At 39.2% G+C, this 22895-nt stretch overlaps 1 protein-coding gene across 2 annotated transcripts in view; it reads right to left on the bottom strand.

Moving 5' to 3' along the window:
• The window catches only part of EFNA5 (ephrin A5), a gene marked incomplete at its 5' end in the record, with an annotated part of 210153 nt that extends 187731 nt beyond the window's left edge, over positions 1-22422 (bottom strand). For both annotated transcript variants that reach the window (XM_084278310.1, XM_084278311.1), the window contains one exon: positions 22298-22422. In XM_084278310.1, the coding sequence (XP_084134436.1) occupies positions 22298-22422 (125 nt within the window). The remainder of the gene's footprint in view (positions 1-22297) is intronic.
• Positions 22423-22895: the final 473 nt, after the last annotated feature.

The raw sequence follows: 22895 nt of genomic DNA, 5'->3' as shown, positions 1-22895 counted from the left end.
TCCAGACTTTCCAGAATATCCCAGACATCCAAAGCTACCAATCAGTCCTGCCTGCAATTTTTGTTCTCTGTTCCCAGCACTAAAGTAAGGAGAGATCTCGGTCTAGCCCTTTGCAGGTTATTTCTTCCTGTAAGGGCAGCTAATACTCCTCATAATCAGGGGTATTGTGTTTCTAAATTACAAAGTGCAGCTGCCTTACAGTGAATAGGGATATGTAACCTCAAATTGCCGTTCTTAAGAGGTCACAGTTTAAATCCAGTTATGTGTAGGAGGATGAGCAAACTTAGCTTTGATTAGCTGCAAAGTGATAGAACCCCCTTACTCCCTTTTTTTTCCCTCTCCCTTACACACGACAATGACAAAAAAAAAAAGAAAAAGAAAAAAAAAGGGGGGGGGGGAGAAAAAAAAAAAAGAAGAAACACTCTCTCTTTGCTCCAGTGATCTGTTGTTTGGGGAATGCTATCTGCCCGTGCGCAGCCCCTTGGCCATCTGGGCCATGAAGGGCCCTCAATCCCAGCCCTGAATGGTAATTGTCTCAGAGAGCACCCTCACAGGCATTTCAGGCAGTGGGGCTTATTAAAATCCTGAAGGGCAGTAATCCCTGAATGCCACTAAAAAGATCTCCAGCTGCTACCGTTTATGAAGTGAGCTTGACAAGAGAGAGAAAAGGAGAGGGGGCTGCGGGGGAGGGAGAGAAGGAAAAAGAAAAATTTAGAAGAGGCAAGTTATCCAAACAGGGGCCCCATAAGAAGAGTCACGATTTATCAGCTTAGGCTTTCTTGCTGCAGTTAGTTCCCAAAGGTATCTCCACCCCAAACGCGCATTAAGTCTTCCCTTCGCTTGTTCCTGAAGGGCTGGGGAAGGGGAGGGGGGACACCTCATGAACATATGCTCACAGAAGATCTAAAATCAGGCAGGAAAGCAAAATGAGGAAGGCAGGTGAAAGAGCCAAAAGCAGAACTGAGGTCTGCCTTTTTCCAGCTGCTACAAAGAACATTTCTAGATGTGAAAGCATCCAAAACCAGTTTTCTCTGTGTGTGCATCTCTCTCTCCCTCTCCTCCTAATTCTGAAAAGGTCTTTTCATCTCATTAGGTTAAGCTGATTAATAAAAATTCAGCGGTTTGCCCATTGCTGCTTCAGAAGTGGTGAAGCAAGTTGAAAGACGCAGGGGGAAGGTTTTTGTGTTGGAGACAATAAATAGGATGACTTCTTAAGTCCACCGTTGTCATCCTCCATTAGAGATAAATAGCCACCTTGGCTCAAATTCTTCAAACAAACACTACATTGCTACACTTCCCTTTATTTTCCATCAACCTGCATGAAAAGGTTAACCCTTCCAAAGTCCAGAGATCTTTGTGTGTTTTATAATTCACTGCAGCAACGATTTAGACAAACTGTTGAAAAGGCCTTACTGAACACCTATCTGGAAAACGGAGGCTGTGGAAAATGAAGACTGAGTGGCCAACTGCTCTATTTTAGTACAAAAAACGCAATCAAAACTGAAGTCGAATGCACAATTTGCATATTTCAGAAATGGCTGTAACTAAAGCAGAGTTTAAAAAAAAATATTCTGGAGGCCGAAACTGAAAAATTCTGTTTAGTGAAGTCAAAAGCCATTATATGTATTTGGGTTTTTTTTAATACTATGAATGAATGTTAATCATCTAAGGTCCTAAATATAAAATGATACATCTGTTCTCTAGCTGAAAAATTGTAAATTTGGCATTCTGAGGTATTGTATTTGCAAAATCCATTTCTGAAAATAAATATTTTTTCTCAGTATGTCAGAAGTTGACTGCTCAAGTAAGAGATCTTGTTGAAAAATTAAATTATATCTACCTGTTTCCTGACCATTAATGATAGCCTATTATAAATACAAGGTTTTTTGCACCATTTTAATCACAAAATCACAGTATGTCAATTAATGTAATTAAAAACAGCCTTCCACAATATCATACTTTTCTAAAATGCTACATTGTCCCTGTACTTTAGAGAGGTGCGAGATCAGACAGGTATTTCTAAGACATATCCCAAATTATTTTTACCTACACTAGACCAGAATTTCAGGAATTTTTTTCCACAATGTGACCAGTAAGACTTAAGTTCTATGCATAAACATACATATATGAATCTTTACAGTTTTTCTTATTCTCCATCAAAGCAGAGTTCTGAAACAGGTAACATGCATCTTACCTGTCAAAACTTGCACATATCATTGTAAAAAATGTGCAAAATTTGGTATAACCTGAGGCACAGTTACTGTAGCTTTCAGCAAAAATTCGTGTGTCAAACCAGTGAGTATCCTCTCTAGCTGGGAATTTGTTTTTTAAGGATGACTTGGGCTTGTAATTTACCCACAGAGATTAAATGAGCATTTTCATGTTCAGTTTACAAAAACGACATAACACTATGTTGTTCTGAAATTTTAGTTCAGATAACAAATTATAAACTACAACAAGACCTTCAGGACCCTGTTGGGTTCATGCTTTGTTATGCCCCGTTTGGTACCAGCCATTCTAATACTTCACATTCACGTTGTGGACTAGAAAGAAGCAAATTTTAATGCTTCAAAAAGAACTCTCATTGAGGCACCCTGACTGTTCTTGGCTGTAAAATGCCAATCATACTATTAAACCTGCTATGTTAGATGGGAAATAAGGAAGGAAGGTGTAAACACAAATGCGAGAATATGAAAAAAATGAAGGAAACTTGTTTAATTGTGACAGTTTGGTAAAACTGCTTTTATTTCATTGGTGCAACTCACAACTGTTCTGGTTTTTTTCAATAAAAATATGAAATATACATATAGGATATATACACATATCCCACTGTAGGCAAAACCAGCATTTCCAGTAATCCTTCCCAAGAGTAATTGAAACATATCATAATAAAAATATAGACCTGTATATTGTCCTGAATTTCATGCCCTAATTTTTCCTCTCGTTACAAATGAAATACATCAATGAAATCCAGTACCGGATTGTCAAGAAACAAAAATGTGTTGCCCAGTTTCAGTATCGTTGTTTGCTATTGTTTCCGACTAATCAAGTCTTTTAAGTTTAGCTGCTCAGCCTCAACTTTTGCATTTCCCTGTAGTTACAAATGCACAAGTCAATGCAGATTCTGGTTAGCAGATCAATATAGAAGATTATAAAAACTCCTTTCTGAATCCAAAGCACAGAAGTAAAGACACATGCTCAGTCAGGAGGTTGCATACATCCCTGAATAATATACCTAAAGCAACAGACTGGCTGGGCACAAACCCTGTGCTCTTGGAGAGCTCTCTATCATATTCTGTAATTTCAATTAATTCTTCAAAAGCCACACTGCCATAGGAAATGGGCTGAACTCATCAAACTGGGAGACTGATTACAGTGAAACTGAACTGAAAAATCAGTACCTGCATGGCCGACAAGGGTTTTTCTTCCTTTTGTTCTCAAGCAGGTCTTTTTCAATGTGAAAGGTGTAAACAGTTAGCAGTGCACTAGGCAAGGTAACTCTACATTGCCTCCTGACCCTACATCTATTGCTTCAGTCTTCATGGAGACATGCCTAACAGGTCTTCCTATTATTTTGTTTACTTCTCTGCAGGCTCCTATTGTGGAATAAAAAACTCTTCTCAGAAAAGTATTGGAGAAATTCAGCTACTCACAGCACTCACAGCACTTTTAAGTTATTATGCTTGTTTAAGAAAACACAGGTAGATTTTAAGAAATAAAAGAAGAACACGGCAATAAACCCATTCAATTTTGTGATATCTGTTCATCATAAAATTTTGTTATTACAAAACAGGAAAGGTAAATGTAGAACTTCTAAGAGAAGGAGTGGCATGACTGTATACGGAAAAGAGTATTTCGTATTAATAGGGTACAACTCACATACTAATTTGAAATTCAGATAAATATTTACAGAATAAAGGAAACAAAAATTTTGAAGAAAACACATGCAACTCAGTCCACAGTGGTAAGTTACCAGTAACTACCATTTTCTCATACTGGCTTCTGCTAAAATGGGAAAACAACTGGTTATGATGTTAGTGTACAGAATAAAGCTGTCTTGTGGAGCGCTCAGGTTAACACAGAGATTAAAAAAAAATAAATAAATTAAAACTGTATTTCTACCGAGACTTGTAAGATTTCTAAAAAAGGTCATTGTTACAGTTGAAGTAGTAGTGAAGGAACACAATTTGCTGGGTTTTTTGGGGTTTTTTAGGAAGAAAATTAAGAAATCGAGCACATAAATAACTCACACTTTTGACTGGCTGTTTTTAAAATAAAGACCAGTTAATTCCCAAATTAGCACAATTTAAAACAATTGGTTTGGCAAATACAAAGAAACAACTCTATACTTAATTTTAAAAGTAGAAGAAGGATCTGTACAACACTTCTTCCAGGCTGAAAAATAATCCTTCCAAAATATCTTGCACTGTTTCACATACACATGCTTTGGGGTCAAAATAAAAATCTTATGGCTCATGTAACAGAGAAGTGTTCCGATGGTTGCAGAAGTAGTAACTCTGAATTTTCCTGTCTGTAAAATATCAATCAAAATATTAAAATTTTTGTGTTAGGCAAGGAGGAAGGGAAGCAGACACACATCAGAAGGGTTTTACTAAAAGTGGCCTAGACAAGACTCTGGTTACTCGTTTCCTTATGCTGGCTTTACTGAAAGTCACTTTGCACTCGAGGCCCGCACAAAAATTCCTTCTAATGATGTTTAACTTTTTCAAGTTGGTGTTTGTGATACAGTGGTTTTCAGTGCAATATATTTTCCAGTTGTTGATTCAAACTCCAAGACAGAAGAAAACATAAGTAATGTTTAAAACTGGAAACCTAACAAGATGTAAATCTGTTATGTGTTTAAAATATTAGTTCAAAGGAAAACTGATTTACTGCAGAAGAAAAACAAACTCAAAATAAAATTCCTCTGCTGTATCACAACTACAAATACCTCGACTACACATTTCTGTCTTCAGAACAGATAGAGGAATTTGAACAGGATCTGGCAATCAGGATACAGTATTTACATAGAGTATTTTTCTTACTAGGAAAAAAAGAAAAAAAAATGTAAAATGTAAAAATTGTGGGGGCGGGGAATCTGCTTCAACCTAACGGATTTTATGTTCTTAAGTATTCTACACACCAAATCGGCTGATCTCTAATGAAATGAAAATCCTGGTTAACTAAAATTCAATCACATTGCTCTAGAGCAATTTATAACAATGTGTTACCTACTTATCAAAAGTAATTTTTTTCTGGCTTTGAAATAGTACTGCTTTCTGTAAGCTCGAAAAAACAGTGCTTTTGCTGGCTCTAAGGGATTGTACTTGAAGTTTCTTATCAACAGTATATTGACATTTCAGGTAATTACCACCCTTGTCTCAACTTCTCCTACCCCATCCTTTGAAGACGGAGTTTCTTCCTGCTGTAGTGCTGCTAGAGGGTGCAAGCGAAGCACAGTGCAAACTCACTGTTATCAGCCCGATGTCAAGCACTTCTCCTTCCTAGATAAAGGACCAGTGCAGTAACAAGACAATCCTATTCCCAGTCTGTGGAGAGTAAACAGAATTTGCTTTTATACAGCTCCTTTCATATTCAAAATATCCCAATATGCTTTACAATAATGAGATAGATACTCTGTGTTTCTGCGATCTGAAACGCAGACAGCAAGGTTTTGTCTTGCAAGTAGGAAGAAAAGGAGGTCATGAGTCCTTTGAAGTTTCCTTATACTATCTAGACTGAAGGAGGGAATGAAGAACATAACTGAGACAAAACAGAGAAGGACGAGGACAGCTGACCATTGTGAAATGTGTAAGACACATCTCTTTCATCACGTTCAAGGAGCACCTATCTAGAAGCAAAAATGAATCAGCAGGAAAGATGATTTTTTTTTTTTTTAAGACTGTCAGCAGGTACAATGCTAATCGTGTTTTTCTTTGAAGGCTTTTCTTGGGCGGGAAGGGAAGGGGGGGAGATAGGAAGCCTGGTGAGATGAATTTCACTTTCATCACAGCAAGTCAGGGATCTATATGCACACAGAGATTCAGTTCAGGTGAATGCAATATAGTAGGCTGTATTAGCCACCCAGACAACTCAAGTACTCATCCTATACAGAGGTGAAATATCCCGGCTAACTAGAATTTGAAAGAACTTAGGCACTCCTAAGGAAAACAGAAAAGAGACAGGAGAGTATGAAAGATGAGACAGCTCCCCGCCCTGCCTTGGAGCTGGGGTCCATCACCCACCTGCCACTGGCTGGCAGAAGCTTCTCCAGTGAGGAGGGACTGGCCAAGGAAAGCACAACAATCTGCAGATTGTGTTTTATTGCCAAACTGCGTTCCCAAATGAATTAATAAGAAGCAGTGCCAACTGCCAACATCCCCCAAAGGAAAAGGTTGGTAGACTTTTTCCACCTAATCCTACCTAAATGATGCTAAGGTTACATTCATATAGCACCTCACAGAGTAGGAGGGTGGATGGTGTTTGGACACTCCACTTCTGCAAAGCTTCATGCAATCCACAGTGAGTCCTTGCCCCATCTTTTGTTGGGAGGCATCCCTTTCCTCTGCATTTATCCCTTCCCTTGTGTTCACCGTTTAATTTCCCCCACTGCCTTTCTTCTTCTCCTAACACATGCATACTTTACCCTGGCCTGTGGAGTGCTGACCGAAACAATAGGATCCTTTCAAGTCTTCAGAGTGAGCTTTGAGCAAAGCTGGGCTCAGAGACCCAGTCAATATTTACTGCAGTTCTTAGCCACTGTTTTCATGGCTTCTTACAAGCCGAACACACTGGTTGGGAACCCTGATACCTTACCCGATTTTATTCCAACAAGGTAAAAATAAGGGGGGGATGTGTGTAAACAGATTACAAACAAAATTCCTTTTACTTGGAAATTCTCATCATCACAGCATAAAAAGGAAAAAGGAAAAGGGAATGGAGACCAGAAAGGTATCGAGGACACTGAACAATAAATACCACAACTTAACATTTGAAGAGTAATCAGACACTTATAATTAGGAAAGTAATTTTCCCCCTAAAGCTGATTAGTAAAGTTTGAAAATCACACATCAGACAGCAACTATCCGCAAATCCATTTAAAGTGAAACAAGCAAATGAAGTATGCAAAAAGCCCTCGTCAACTATCTAAAGCTCTTGTTCTCTTCCCAACGCCCAGGTCACAGCACGACCACAGATTATATACCATGACCACAGAAATACAGCACTACACCTTTGTGCACCGATACAACTTTCAAATGTTTAAAAAACGTAAGTAAAAACCACACAGCTAAAGCTTGTTGAGAGAACAAAGATGGAAAAACAGTTAAGTAACATTTTTCATGTTAAGGACCTAAAGGAAGTACAATTAAACTGTTTTAAGTGAACACTTTCTTAAGCATAGTATCAAGATTTTTTTTCCTTTTGCGCTGCAATTATACTTCTGACAAAGTATTCACCTGTTTCCAGAAGCCTGCAGAACTGCAGCAAAACCAACAAAATGAAAAGAAGGATCCTGGCAGAAAACTGAGGCTGTCATTTGTAGAATCTAACCCCTTTCTTCTTCAGCTTCTTCCCTTACTGCCCAAAATCATCCACATAATATAAAAAACCTTCCTAAAACCACTTTTCTGACAGTGAAGTACAAGTGGATTGACAATCATCATTTACGTGTTCCAACTGAAAGGCAGCTGTGTGATTTTTTGTTTAGAATGGTTGGAGTCCTGTCTGAACATGTTTCTTATGTTAGACTCCAGTGAAAGTTTTGACTCAATGAGTATGACAAGCCACTGTTAAAACAGGAAAAATTACACCTTTCACTTCAGATGTGTCAGGATGTTCTGAAAAAAACCCACATTTTACATCAGCCCTGGGGTTAAAGGGCATGGAACAGCAGAACAAATGCACCTTTCCACACGCATGTTCAATTTTCAGGCACATATAGTTCTGATTGTTTGACTTGCTTTATTTGAGAATGTTGCATTATTGTCATGGTATTTATTTGATTTTTAAAATTTAGTAATATCCCAACAACTTTCCATTCCACTCCTCTCACATTAAGGAGATGCAGGAAAGCTTAGAAGCATCAGAAGATAGGCAGAAAGGAGGGGTACAAAAAAAGGAAAACACATTTGCAACAGAGGTAAGACTCCTGAGTAATGGAGAATCCCTTGTTCCCAAAACAAGAGTTCCAAAGATTAAAATTGTAAGACAGGCTCCAAAATGTTTATAACAAATTTCTCTTGCCCATCTTTTATATTATCTTCTCACCACCCCATATGCGCGATGAGAATGTTCATCAATAACTGGGCAAGTGAGCTTTAATAGATACAAAATTAATACGCAAACAAGCCCAAAACAGTAGCCATGATGGAAACAAGTTTTAAAGAGGAAATAAAAATGTAAAACAGGCTTTGCAGAAGTGGTAAATGAAAGCACACTGTGATCTTTAGCAAGTACTTATCATACTCCGTTTTTTAAAATAGCATTACTAATGTTTTTGAAATTTGGACAGGAATAAAAGAACGAGACATGTGAAATACTGCTGACTAAACAGTTGATACTTACTTCACTCTCTTCTATTACTGCAATTTAAGAAATAAAGTAGCATCACAAATGATCACTATGGAAATCTCATGCAAACCTAGAGCAGAGTTAGGTTAGACCATGCTAGCACGCTGCTTTTTTTATCCAGTGAGATAAATGTTGCAGAATACTACTTACAGTCTATTCCTGATCACTTATTATGGAACATTGCAGAAAAAAGTAATGAGAAATCCTGTATTATCCTAAACCAAGATATTCTTTATTATTCAAATAGTTTGTCAACTGACAGGCCGTATTTGTGTAAACACTACTCTTCCTTCAGATACATTATTTAAATAAGAAAACTACTGCAGTGATATGGACCACAGTAAGTAGAGACTGCATGAAAGGTTATTGCTAAAACCTCCAAATTTCTCTTGAAAGAAGAAAAAAAAATTTCCATCTCAAAAGGTGGGAATGTTTTGCAGACCATAAACTGTCCGTCTTTAGTATCACTCACAGGTCACAGTAGTAATCTCTAACACATGTCACTGAAAAACCACTTAACTTTTTCACCCAGGTACATCACCATACTTCTGCATCTAAGATACTACCAAGATTTGCTTTGTCTCTGGCATTTTCATTACAGCATAGAAATCTTTTTGTCTTAAAGGTAGGCCTGAATGAAAAGATAATTCAAGAAGATTGGGTTAAACCTGCCTCAAACTAATGCTAAACCAAAAATCAAGTCTTGTAGTCATCCCTTGCCCTAATTTTATGAAGAAAATAACCACACATACACGAAGAAGATGCAATCATTCCTTTGTCAGATGTAAGAAAAAAAGATTACAGAAATCCTAATTGGGTACTGCAATGGTCTGACTTACTCACAGAAGTTACAAAGGCAAAAATTGCTTTAATCAGTAATAATATATTAGCTCCAAACTCTACACCTAAAATAAAGTGGTTATGAAACTCTTCCAAATGCTTTGTTCTGAAGAAGGCCATTATATCAGCACTAAATCAAGACAGCTAGTATGAAAAATGGAAAACGGAGATTTCTTTTTACAGTAAGCTATAAAATGTAGTTCAGTCAGAGACAGGGTCTGAAAAAGTAATATTAAAGTGATGCTGTAAATCACTAAAAAAACTTTTTTTTAAAAAAAGCTAACTGTTGTGCTTTGGACTAGAAACGGGGAATATGGAGATTCATAAAGGGTTCTTTGCAAATAAGTTTTATGTAATTAAGATATAGAGAAGGGGTTTGCTTGCAATGTGAATGTAGTGAATAACCATGATATAATGAGAAACAAGTATGATCTACCTCTCTAATTAATCTTCCTTCTTCATCCACATTGTCACTTTTTATGATTATGTTAACATTAACAAAAAAATTCATACTACCTTTATTAAAGATACTTCAACAAAAGAACAACATTCATTTTATTTTGTTTTTATTTTAATGAAAAAACTTTTTGTACTCTCGAAACACCCAACAAATGTACAGAATTTCTGCTTGAGTAGTTCCTATCTACAACACAATTTTTATAACAAGTGTTAAGAGACTGATCTATATTTGATTTTTTAAAGTGGGGATTATGCTATTAAATATGCAACAAAATAACCATATTCTCTATAGGAAGTGTTTCCAGGACTTTTGTAAAGGTAGTTTGTCTGAGGACTAAGACCTTAAGTTCTTCAATAATGCATTCTTTTATGACACTGATGAACTCAAGACAGAAAGCATTCACAGGGCATTTCTGAAACATATTTTAAAAATCATCTTCATGGAAAATTTCCAATACATCTGGGAACCTTGTGGGCAACTCACTACAGATACATACAAGTACCATTAAATTTGGCCCAATGTTTTACAACTGGATCTACCAACACTGACACAAAAAAACATGAGCAAATATCAAATGTATGAACAATGGATACAGTTTAAGAATTAGACCTTAGCTTTGAAAACCAGCTTTATTTCATCAACCTTTTTCTTCTCCAATTAAACGCGCTGGAGAATACACATTTATCTAAATACACATTTCTTTGTCATTACGTTGTAACTTGTAGCCACAGCAAGTCCAATGGAAATCAAGAAAATAATTAATATTTGAGGTACTCCATTAAATTAAATTACTTCAATAAAAACTGATTTCTCGTCCTCCCAGTAGCTTCAGCAATACAGTGATATGTCACATGCAAGAATCCCTGCTTATCATTTTGGTAAATAATTAACACGTTTCGGGTTTTTTAAACATGTATCTGTTTACATTTGCCAGGAGAAACAGTATTCACCAGCAAAACGGGACTTCTGCATTGTAGAATACTGTTTTCTTATTTTCTAGAAAACAGACTTTTTTTCCTGAATACAGTGTTTTAATCATTTCAGTTAGAGAACAATTCTATCCTGTTTGGACATTCACAAGATCCATCTGGTCTTTAAGGAGTATCTTACCTAAAACAGAGCAGTATACTGAATGTAGAGCTATGGAAAACACACAACTCATATCCCAGTGGTGTTTCTGATTCATTTTACCCTCTTGATCTAAAATTAATTACTGGTTTTGGGCACATACTAAATTGTTCTCTACCATGTAAGGTGTCCAACACCTCAGAGTTTCAATACACCTATCTGCTAATCACATAGGATATGAAGGTTCTCACTTTTTGAAACTGCTGCCAGCAAAGCAGCTACTTATTTCACCACGTTGGCTTTTACCTCCACACCCTCCCCCCTGCCCCCGCTTCAGCCCTCCAAAAGGTGAAGGTCCCAATTCCGCAAAACAGTTTAAAAAAATCTCACCCTACAACCTATTTTGGCCCCAAATACCTGCAGGGATGTACAGCTCTGTGCTTTTGTGCCCTCTCACTAAATTTGATTCACGCAGATTGCGTGGCCTCACAGAAATTGACAAGCCTAACTACTGAAACTTTTATTGATGAACTACACCATTAAGGCATCAATACAGGACCTAAATCAACTCCCATCCAAAACAGCGGGAGAATCTTTTTACTTCAGCTGAGTCGGAGCTGAACACTGCTGAAAATACTGCAATAAAAAAAGCATCAAAAGACCAACATTAGATCCTCTAATATCTATCATGGTATTGATTCAAATAAATAGACGGACTTCCATTCATTAGTACCCACCAGCTCCTACTGACTTCAGCAACTTTTAAAAACTAGGATATTTATTTAAATTACTTTCCTTAATCAGCTTTAGGGAACATTTCTTGAAAGGTATTTAAGTACCTAAGGGTGTAAAAGAAAGCAGAAATAAAATCTAAGACAGTTAGGCACCAGGCAGTCTCAAAAATCCCACATGGCTCCAGCCTGCAACTCTGAGTACCTAAATGCATTCAAAATTCTCATTCTGAGGATATATTCTTTTTTAAATTAGTGAGCTAAAAAATCTGATTAAATAAATTACTCATTTTACAGGCTACAAAAATAACACATTAGTAAATACTAGTGCAAAGGCAGAACTTCAGCCTTTCAGTGTCTTTAAGGACCATATTCGAGATAATTCACTCTGCAATCACACACTTGTGCTTGCATTTGGAAGTATCTGTGCACTGATAAACAGAACTGGCACACATTTCACCAAAGCTGCTATTGTAGTGCTCCAAAACCTTAAACTAATTTCACTGAAGATGACCTGCACACCATGGGCTGAAAACAGGGGGGTGGGGGGGAAGTGAACGTGCAAACTAGATGCTTTCATTCAGCTTTTTTTTTTTTTTTTAAATCCAGTTTACTACACAGCACGCAAGGAAAAGCATAAAAAGGATAAGATGATTTCCACCCACTTAATAAATGCAGGCAAATACCGGCTTTGATCCCAGCAATTGTATTGGAAAGCTCAGTTTACCATAAAGTGTGCAAGACAGAAAGAAAAAGAAGGCAAAAGTGACTGAAATGCGAAGGGAAAAGTGTATGTAACTTTGGTATAAGTGAAGGGGAAAATACAACCCTAGAATTAAGATCTTTTGAATGCAGGAATAATAAACTTCCAAGTAAATGTCACTTCGCTACGACTGAGTTTCGCCAATTGGGTATTGTATATATATAATTTTATATATATAATTATTAGGCACACACTTTCCATGTTCTTTCCCCCCAAAAGCAGAGCTGACAATGGTGACAGCAGAGTGTGTAATTAGTTTTTATTGTTCCCCTGACAGCCATAGCTCTGCAAGGACCCCTTGCCTTTTCCATTGTAAATGTTATGGAAAAATACACTAATGACAGGCATTTAATTATGGGCACAGCGACCATGATGGGAGCTGTGCCAAAAGTGATTGGCAGCTTTGGATACCAGATATTCACAGCAATGGTTCTTTTTCACCCATACCTTGTAACCCAGATTACTAAAGATTAGAGTTTTCAAAGTATCTTTTCTAAAGCTTTGCTTGTTGTCTGTAGACATTAACAACCAAAATAGTCAAAAATTAAATAGACCAAGTATTTGGGCTTTTTCTCTTCAAAAGTAGCATGGTTTTTTTTGAAAAAGTTCTATCCACCAACAATGCCATTAACATAAAATACCCACCAACTCTGGCATAGCTGACTTTTTTTTTAATGCATACACAATGTTTTAATTTATATGTAGCTACAAAAAAGATACTACGCCCCCTTAACATATCTTTATCCTATATTTACAATAAACTGTCCCGCATTCAACTGTAGTTGCTGAGGTGCTTTTTCGCCTGATTAATTAGCAATTGGGAGACACGCTTTTTGGCAGCTTTTGTATCCCTATTATTTCTTCTGGTTTGGCATGAAAACTCCTTCAGGGAGTACCAGTATTTGTACTGTACCCCGCTTAGTGATGGATCACTAATTTTTAATAAACTAAGCCCCAAGAGAACTGCAAAAAGATGTATAAGTGTATTGGAGCAATAACTGTAAACAAATAAATAAATGGTGGTGGTGGTGGTGGAGGGGACAGGAGAGGAGAGCTGTTGCAGTACATAAAATATTAGGTCTTTTTCAAACTATGCACGGAGAGCCTATCCAAGAGATTACATGTACACTGAAGACACAGGTCTGAATTGGCTTTTGGCTACTTGGTCCAAATCTCTCCCTTTATCCTTAAAAAGCTTTAAAAAAGCAGCTAGCTAATGTGGATGCGCATTTTCCTTGAAGAATGCTATATTTGAATGTCCCTTCACTGTTTCTCATCCCTCCCCCACCAGCAGATGAATGAAATTACTCTGTGAAGCAGATCTCTATGAAGAATGACCACACAATTCTGGACCAAACGGTTCTAAGTCTATGTAGCAGTCACAAATCCCTAGCTAAGCGGAACAAAGCAACATTATTCCTAAGTGGTAAGTTTGGGAATATAAAAGTGGAGCTGTCTGGCTCTAAAGTGGTAACTTGCAAATAGCTGCGGAATCAGTGTTGGCTCTCCATCCCCCATCCAGCTGGCTCTCATATCAGTAACTTCAAAAATGTGGTTTGCCATTATGGTGGCTTAAGGCACTTTATGTGCCAGTGCAATGACCATGCTGTGTGTGCATGTCAGAAGGTCAATACTTTCAAATTCCAGAGTCTCTCTTTATTTCCTTCTTTTCTGGAAACAATAGGAAAGAGCAGGATTGATAGCTCTTACTTTGTTAACTTCTGTTCACCAAATGCCCTGCCTGTATGAATACATAACTATTTTCTTTTAAATCTGATTAGACACCAACCAAAGCAAAAGAAAAAAAAAAAAATCCAAACAAAAAACCAAAACAAAAAACGCAAATGCAAACCACACACACACAAAAAGTAATTAAACTATTTTTCGTCCTCATTAACAACATTAATTAGAAAATTTCTTTGCAACAACTTCTAACAGTTCGGGGGACCTAACATCATTAAAGCTGCTAGCAGTCCTTACCTAATGCTGAAGGACTAGCATCGCAGACTGATTACTGTGCTACGGAGATCACAAGCCCATCTACCAATGAGTGAAATGCTTACTTTTCCTGTCTCCCCACAAAGAATGCATCTGTATTTTATTTACGCAGCACTACCAAAACAACAGTTTAGTTTTGATGAAAACGTTTAGGATGCATTCAGCTCCAGATTCAAAGGCACAGACTGAAATACAGCACTCAAATTTATTTACCAAATTAAAACAAACTTAAAAATTAAAAGAAAAAATCTTATTATTATAATAAAAAATATATATTTCTTAGCAATTCCCTATGCGATAAGGTACCATGACATGAATGCCTGTACAATGGAATGTCTTCTGAAATGCAGTATGAATATGAAAAATACTACTTTGAAGCCCACAAAGCAAAAAGGTGGTGCTTCGTTACTACACTGGGTAAAGGCCACAACACTCAGCTACTACTGATGAAGAACTCACACAATGCCACCATGCCCCACCACTGCCTAGCACTGATCCACAAGCAAAAAAAACCCAAACAAACAAACAAAAAGAAGTAATTTAGGGGAGAAAAATTTATTATTTTGAGAAATAAACAACATCAGTGCCACAGAGCAAGTATTAACTATGGCACAAAATACATTCTGTCAAAGTATGTTTCCTTCTGAATGTCACGAGGCCAGATTTTACCTTTAAGAACGGAACAAAAACATATTTTGGCAGAGGATGATCAAAGCAAACCCATCTCCCACGCCAGTTTTTCACCTGACCAGATGATTCACAAGGAAATTATTCCTTCTCTGCACTCCGGCACCATTTCATTACTGTCATCAAAAACTAAAAATGTGCCTGTCAAAGAAGGAGGTCCTTCAAGAGTCGAGCAAAAACAAATATAAATTTACTCAGTGATAAACATGAATTTTTTAATTGTGGGTGTTACTATTGAACAGTTCCTCATTAGAGTAATACACTAATTTAATGATGGAAAAGAAAATGCACAAAGTGAAAATTAACCAATACTGTACTCCATGGTGTTTTCTCAGTCTAAGCTATTTTCTTCCCAACCCACATATCAGCATAGAAAGGTAAATTCTTCCACCAGGTTATAACGTTAAGTGACAAAAGGAATTGTAATTTTCAGGACTTTTCATTCGCTAATTAACAGGACTCTTGTGTATCTTCTCATTAGTTATTTTTCTTTTGACAGAATTTATACTGGTCATGCACTGCACAAAAATGGCCAAAAAAAAGTGTAGCATACCAGTAACACGTAACATGGGCACCAAACAATTCCTCTGTATTTTGCTGCCGTCAAAAATAAACACACTTTTTAAAAAACAAAGTAAAATGAGGCTCTAACAATGTATTTTTATCCACTTGTCAACAGCAAAATACAAAGGATGATTCCCCAGATTAAAAAATATATATATTAAAATGGGTGTGCTTAGTTTTTCTTTTATCAGAAACCTTGGTGTTCTGTAGGAGCGAAATACACTCTCAATCCTCACGGAACGGCATCCTGTTGTATGTAATTTCAAATACTTGATTTTAACACAAATTATTTAAAAAAAAAAAACCTGTGTAGGAGTGGAAATTTGTGGTTTTGTAATGTAACAATCTATGCTCTGTTTCTTAAAAAAAAAACGGATTTCATCTATGCATGTTTGCACACTATAAAATAATACCCACCATTTTAAAAGAGCTCAACTATAATCTAGCCTGTAGAGACTACAAAGAATAGGGAGAATGCAAAAAACGCAAGGAAGACTTCTAATGTGTGAAGGATTCTATTCTTCCATTCAGCTATGCTGAAATACATTGCAGTAGGGCTTACTCACAGTAACTGTAATACCACCAGAAAGCAATTTCAATAACGTGTCTGTTTATTTTAAACCAAACGTTTCCATTTCATTATGTTGGGTGTGCTGCTGACCACTAGATTTCAAGCACAAGTGCAACGAAAACTTAAACAAAACAGGGCCCTTTATTCTCAACAGTGAATTACACCATTCAGAAAAACTGGAAGATTAGATTAATCATGAGACTAAGGACATTTTTTAAAAAAAACAATACTCTGAACTGGATAGCAAAGAGTGATTATTGGAAGAACATCCCAGTTTCAAAATACTTCTAATTGCATTAAAAAATTTGAAAAACAAGCCATGAGCCAAAGCAAGAGCAAGAGAGGTACATGTCACAGATACAGACAAACTTCTGTCTACACATGCTTTCTCCAAGAAAGATTGTGTCTTTGTTAGCATCTTCTCTAAGGTGATCCAGAAGATTAGTCTTCTTTAGGCAGGTCCTTAAAGTCTAGTCTTTCAACACTGCAGTACTCTCTGCCCCATGATGGGCTGGTTTACGAAGAAGCTGTTACCAAGGCACTCCAATAAACCCAGAGAGTCCTCAAAGCATCTGTAATCTTCTGTTTCATTTTACATTTGTGTGCCTGAGTGCTTGCTTATCTACCTGCCCACATACTGACTGACCCAGGGACTACTAGTGTGCAAAGAAACGGCACAACGGGAAAGAGGGCCAAAGACTAAACCACAGATTCTACAAATATGGGGTTTTTTTATTATTACTTTTAATTCTAAACCAAAAGATCTTTGCTAGGAGATGGGACCTTGGAATTAAGTTCCCAAAGCTATTGGTTTTCTAAACATTTAAGAGTTCATTAGTTACAGCATTTACTTTTCAGGCGTCTCCCCACCCCCCACCTCCATACTACATTCATGATTTACTCTACACCACCCCACCTTCTAATGACATACTTCAATGCACACATGCATGCATATGTACATACAGGCATATATGTAAGCATACATACATTGAAATGCATGTGTATGTGCATACAGATGTATATATATTACGTGTGCCTCTCTGCATGACTGCAAAGACTATGACTCCTGAAGGACTAATTGCGTTCATTCATTTTCTCAGCCCAGCATGAAGCTGCTAGATTGCTGGGATCATAACAACATGGAAGGCTCATCTTTATCTGTCCCTCCCCAAAAGAATACAGCGCTAGCAGAAAGAATGCAGGGAGGCGTCCTCACCATGTGCGTTTAGACAGATTTAATCAGAAGCATTTGGTGAAGAACATGTACCACTTAACAAGGTGCCTTTCATAGGAAAGTGGAAACCAGTGAAACTATTGTCCTTTGTGTAGTTTTTTTCCGTAGAACGTTTCAAAAGGTTTCAAAACGCCACTTTAAAAATAAACACTGGTACTCTTCTGGAGACGCAGGATGTTAGAGGAAGTATTAAAAGCACAGAAAGTAGGTGCAATGAATTGAAGTTTCTACAACTGATCTTTTAATTACAAGAAATAAGTCACGGATTTCTTCCATCTCTCTTGGTTGTTCCTAACACATGCAACTATCTGCCTTCTTCCGATTCCAACCATTTCTGCATGGTTCCCCTAATCTCTGTACACAGGCAGAACTATTTCGACATGGAAAACAAAAAAGCCAAACCAAACAAAAAAGCCAGCCACATGATCTCAGCCCATATAACCCACACGCCATGGTGAAACCTGCGAACGCATATAAAGGGATGGTGGGATTATCAGACACCCATCCGTCTGGTCAGCGTACTCCAGAGAAGTGCCAGGTGTGCATGAGCAAGCCACTACCTGAACCTCAAAAAATTACGTCTATGTGTTTGGCTGGTTAGGAGAGGCACTTCACTAGACATCCATTCATCCACACAACTAACTGCAAAGGAACTTAAATGTGTCAGCGTGCAGTTCAGGGAAGTCAGATGCTTGTCTAAAACAGTGCCTACTACACGCAGCCACAAAGTTCACCTAAGTGTTGTGAAATTCTGATCTATGATTAGAATTTTCAAAAGCATCCACTAGATTTTTTGCTGTTACCAGGTATCCATCATAAAAAAATTAATCAAAAATAATAAAAACCATAGCAATACTGATCAAATTGTGGTATCCAGCTTAAATACAAAAACACACAAGTTGAAGCTGAAATGATTTCTCCGTATCTAAGTTCTCTAATTACTATCTGATTTCTTCCTTTTTATTATGCACATAAATACACAAACAGAAAATGTATCAGTGTGCTATGTCTTCTTAGTAATTCTCTGGTGGATGTAACTTTACACACAATTTTCTTGTACAAGAGACAGCCAAATCTAGTAATACTCATAGCAAAAAAAATAGTTGCTTTTGTGAGAATATAAGGTTTGGCCTCTATATATGACCAGAAACTACAGACTTGAAACACAAGTCTTTTTAAACCACCTTAAAACCAGTAACAATTTATGAAGCTACATAACCTGCCACCAAAAGAATTGACAGGGAAATATGTAAATATAAACCACAATCCTGAAGCACAATCCTGCAAGCAGAAAAATGTAGCGATAATTACCACAAGTGGTTCTGCTTGAACTCTGACAAGATTAGAAGCAATAGCAAGCACTGAGCGAGTAGACCGCTTCAAAATTTGGCCCAGATACATGACATTTTGACTGAATTCTAATTACAAGGACACTAGTAATCAGAATTAAATTAATATTCTCAATTAAAAACAAACTCCCCAAACTATTTAAAGTGTTGAACTCAGAATAATATGCTTTGACAATAATACCTCGCTGTCCCATATAAGAACACATACGCAAACAGTGCTGAAAGACTAATGCACTCTAAGGTGATAATGAGAATTTATGCACACTTAAGTTTAAGCCTACATAAATAAAAAAATATTAGAGAACATTTTCAAGCTTACTTTAGGATTAATTTCCAATCCACAAAACAAAGATTTTAAAACCTTATTTTATTATACTTCAAAATCCTAATATTTCAACATATTCTCATCTGGCACTGGACCACAGCATTTGTAGTACTTCATGTAGATTGGTAATTAAACACGTAACAAATACAAGGCATGGGAATACTTGAAACATTTCTATGAACAGACTTAGGCTCTGGAAGAATATACAATTTTGTTACTAGTACACGCTAACAATAATGACGATCATTTAACAGTTTTTAATTGTTCTAGCAGAACTTTGGCAACTAACCAAGAACAAAGCAATATGAACTTTGCTGATAGACTCTTACAGTTTTTTCATTTAGCAAAGTATTGTTGACACCAGGAGTGCTTAGCAATTGAGCCACTCACCAGTTTACTAATGTAAACTTTTAATGAGGATGAGCTCTTCACGTATTTCAATAAACTGCTGGAGTTTCGTATTTTAAAATCTAAAGATAATTGTATCTGAGGGAAGTCCAGTGATCATTAAATTCTTCACAGTTTCATGAAACCTTAGAGTGCCTTTAATCCCTATCAAAATGATCAACATTTCATTTTTAGAGTGAATTAATTAGTTCTGCAGCACTTTTGTTAATTCAGAATAAATACAATAAATAAGGAAGCTAACGCACAAGATCGCATTTGGGTTTCGACAATGCCAATGTATTTTGTCTTCTAATTTCAAATGTTTATCACCAAGTTAGCATCCCTGCTTCTACATGTATAAAAAAGATTGTTCATCTCCTGAATTTGTCTCTGGAAGCAGATAAATTACTCTGAAGTTATTCCTGCAATGTAGTTAACTGTTCTAAAAATTTTGATAACCAAAATGTGTTTCAGCCTCAGACTAAATTCTGAAGGAACAAATTCAAAACTCAAGTATTTTCTTTTCTTTGTGTCTCTTACACCTACCAATCACTTGTTCATCTTTTTCTGTAATGATTGTGCAACTTGGAAAGCACACAAAACCTGGCACACTTTGTATGAAACACATGAAAAGCATGCCTGCACCCATCTCCTTCTCATGTTTTTAACTCAGGGACAAATATGACATGTCCAAATAGATACTTCCATTGTGAGACCACAGTGACTATTTCAGGACAAGAAGAAATGCTTCTTCTTAAAAGGGAAGGTTTAGAAACATTCTTGCAATTAACTCTTCCTCTAGTGCTTGGAAGAAAAACAAAACTAAGTTTTCTCTGCCATCAGCTGATGCTTAATGTTGGACTAAGAAGTGATTTAATTCACAGCAATAATATACGATTAAACTCACTGGAACCCTTTTACAAATCCTTGCTCTGCTCAATACCTATCGACAAGGTACGAGCTGCTTGTACCTTCCGCTACCTTTACCTACACGCAGTTACTGTGTAAGCTTATCACACGCAAGAGAGCAGCAGTGAAAAATCTCGAAGGTAAGGTTACTTTTGCGGCATTTTAGCTTTTATGCCAGCAACGTGTGCATTTAGTCAAACCTCTTTTTTTTCCCTACAATTTCCGTTCCACCCAGTGGGACTGCAAATGCCGTTTTATTTCTTCCATCAGTTACGTTTCACTTTGCCTAACAACAACAGAAAAAAACCCTCTGGTTTTGAGAGGCGAGCAATTTTGGGGGACCTATGTTCTTTGATGTGTGATGTAACTTTTTGTCTTATTTACACATAGCGTTTTTGGTTTGGTGTTTGGTTTTGTTTTTTGTTTTTCCCAAGTAACACATGAAAGATGCAGACAGGCATTTAAAAGCATAGATTATCATCATTCCCTAGCATGACTCTTACTTCACATAAATACTCTTTGTCTCAAACTTTCCGTGCCAACTATTTATCGCTGGGGCGTTGTTACTCGGAACACGGTATTAAAAGTGCAAGGCAGACCAGCTAACTCTGGGCACTTGTAAATTCTGCCCGTTTAACTTCTGCATCACCTATTTTGAAGCCACTCTGGAATACCGAGTGGAAGAGTTTTCTGCAGGCAACACAGATCTATTAAAAAACATGACCTGTGACAAAAATCAATGTGCTAATCTAAAACCAAACAGCAGTATCAGAAGCATAAAAAAAGAGATAACCTAAGATAAAATGTCCCCAAATTTACTGGGACTAGTTTGACAGGTTTAAAAAAAGAGTCTGCTCACAGGCACCCTAACCAGGCAAAAAACTGAATACACAGGTAACTCTTCCCAAAACTGGGGGGTGGGGGGTAGGGGACAATTATTCGGAGCAGGGCCGAAATTTTCTGATAATAAAACGTGCAGGAAAACTCCAGAAAAAATTAAATGAAACCTGGCTTTCCCGTAGAAGGCTCGTTTCAGTGCACGCGAGGCCTCCCACCACAAACCCTCTGCGCTCCTCCGCGGAGCCTCTGTCAGCGCCGCTCGGCCCCGACGGGGACACCAACAGTGCGCCGTCCTCTTCCCGGCGGCACCGGCGTCCCCCCGGCGCAAGGCCGGCGTACCTACCTCGCCTCCTCACGGTTACCTCTATGCTGCCCGGGAGAGCCCCCCGCCGGTCGGGCAGGGCAGGGCAGGGCAAAGCCGCCTCTCCGCCGCGGCTGCTGCCCGCAACAGCGGTCCCGTCCGGGGCTGCCGTGAAGCCGGGACCGGCCGTCCCGCCGGGGATGGAGACTACACCCTCCACCCTCCCTGCCCGGGGTAGACTCCCCGCTACCGGCCGGCGGCTCGGGGCCGCGCCTCGTCTGCCGCAGGAGTCTGCCGAGGCACAAGCCAGGCGCCGCTACCTGCGCCCCCTCATCCCACCCGAACTCGTAGAGCAGGCTCGGCCGCGGGCGCAGGTCTGCGGGGGCACCCGCGCCGCAACAGGGGCGCATCCGCCCGGCGTCCGCACACCGGCGGCGGCCGAACCCGGGGAAGCGGCTAGCGTGGTGCAGCGCTGGGGCGGAGAGGGGGCCAAGAGGAGGAAAATACCACCGCCACCCGCCCCGCCGTCGGTGTCTACAGTCCTCCGAAAAACAAAGTTTTCCACCCCATCGCGCAGCGGCGGTAGTTTCTGCAGGCGCTGGGCCAGAGTCGCCAAGCACCGGGGCACCGCTCCCCGCCCGCCTCCCCCCTCGGAGCCGAGCCCGGCACCCGGTGCGCGCCCGCGGCCGCCCCGCGTACCTGGGGTTGGTGCTGTTCCAGTAGACGGCGTAGCGGTCGGCCACCGCCTTGGCGCCGGGCTCCTGCCCGCGCACGCACACCCATAGCGCCGCGGCCGCCAGCAGCAGCATCTCCACGTGCGGCATCGCGCCCGGCCGGCGGCGCGGCGAGACGGGATGCGGAGGAAAAATTAAGAAAAGCGGAAGGGGAAAAAAAAAAATTAAAAAAAAAAAAGGGGGAGGGGGAGAAATCAGGCAGACGGGACCGAGCCGGGACGCGGGAGTCGGAGGGGATGAATAAATAAACAGCGAGGCGCAGAGGCGGGTAGGCTCCGCGGCGTGCCGCGCCGCAGCGAGCGGAGGGCGCCTGCCGCCGCAGACGGGCAGCCGGCAGGGAGGCGCGATCCGCGGTCCCTCAGGGAGCCTCACCCCGGCAGGGGGAGGTGGGGGCCGAGGCGGGCGGTGGCGGCAAGAGGCGGGCGGTGCTCATTCACCGGGAGTCCCGTACGGAGTCCTCGGCACGACATACACCGGCCCGCCGGCGCGGCGGGCGGGCGGGAGAGGGGCGCCGGTTCTCCGCCCCCCTGCGAGCGGCCCCGGCGGCGCGGCCCCGCGGATCG

The sequence above is a fragment of the Gallinula chloropus genome (assembly GCF_964237585.1).
Source record: "Gallinula chloropus genome assembly, chromosome: Z".
Lineage (NCBI taxonomy): Eukaryota > Metazoa > Chordata > Aves > Gruiformes > Rallidae > Gallinula > Gallinula chloropus.
The sequence above is the reverse complement of the archived record's forward strand: the minus strand, read 5'-3'. Positions and strand labels throughout refer to the sequence as shown.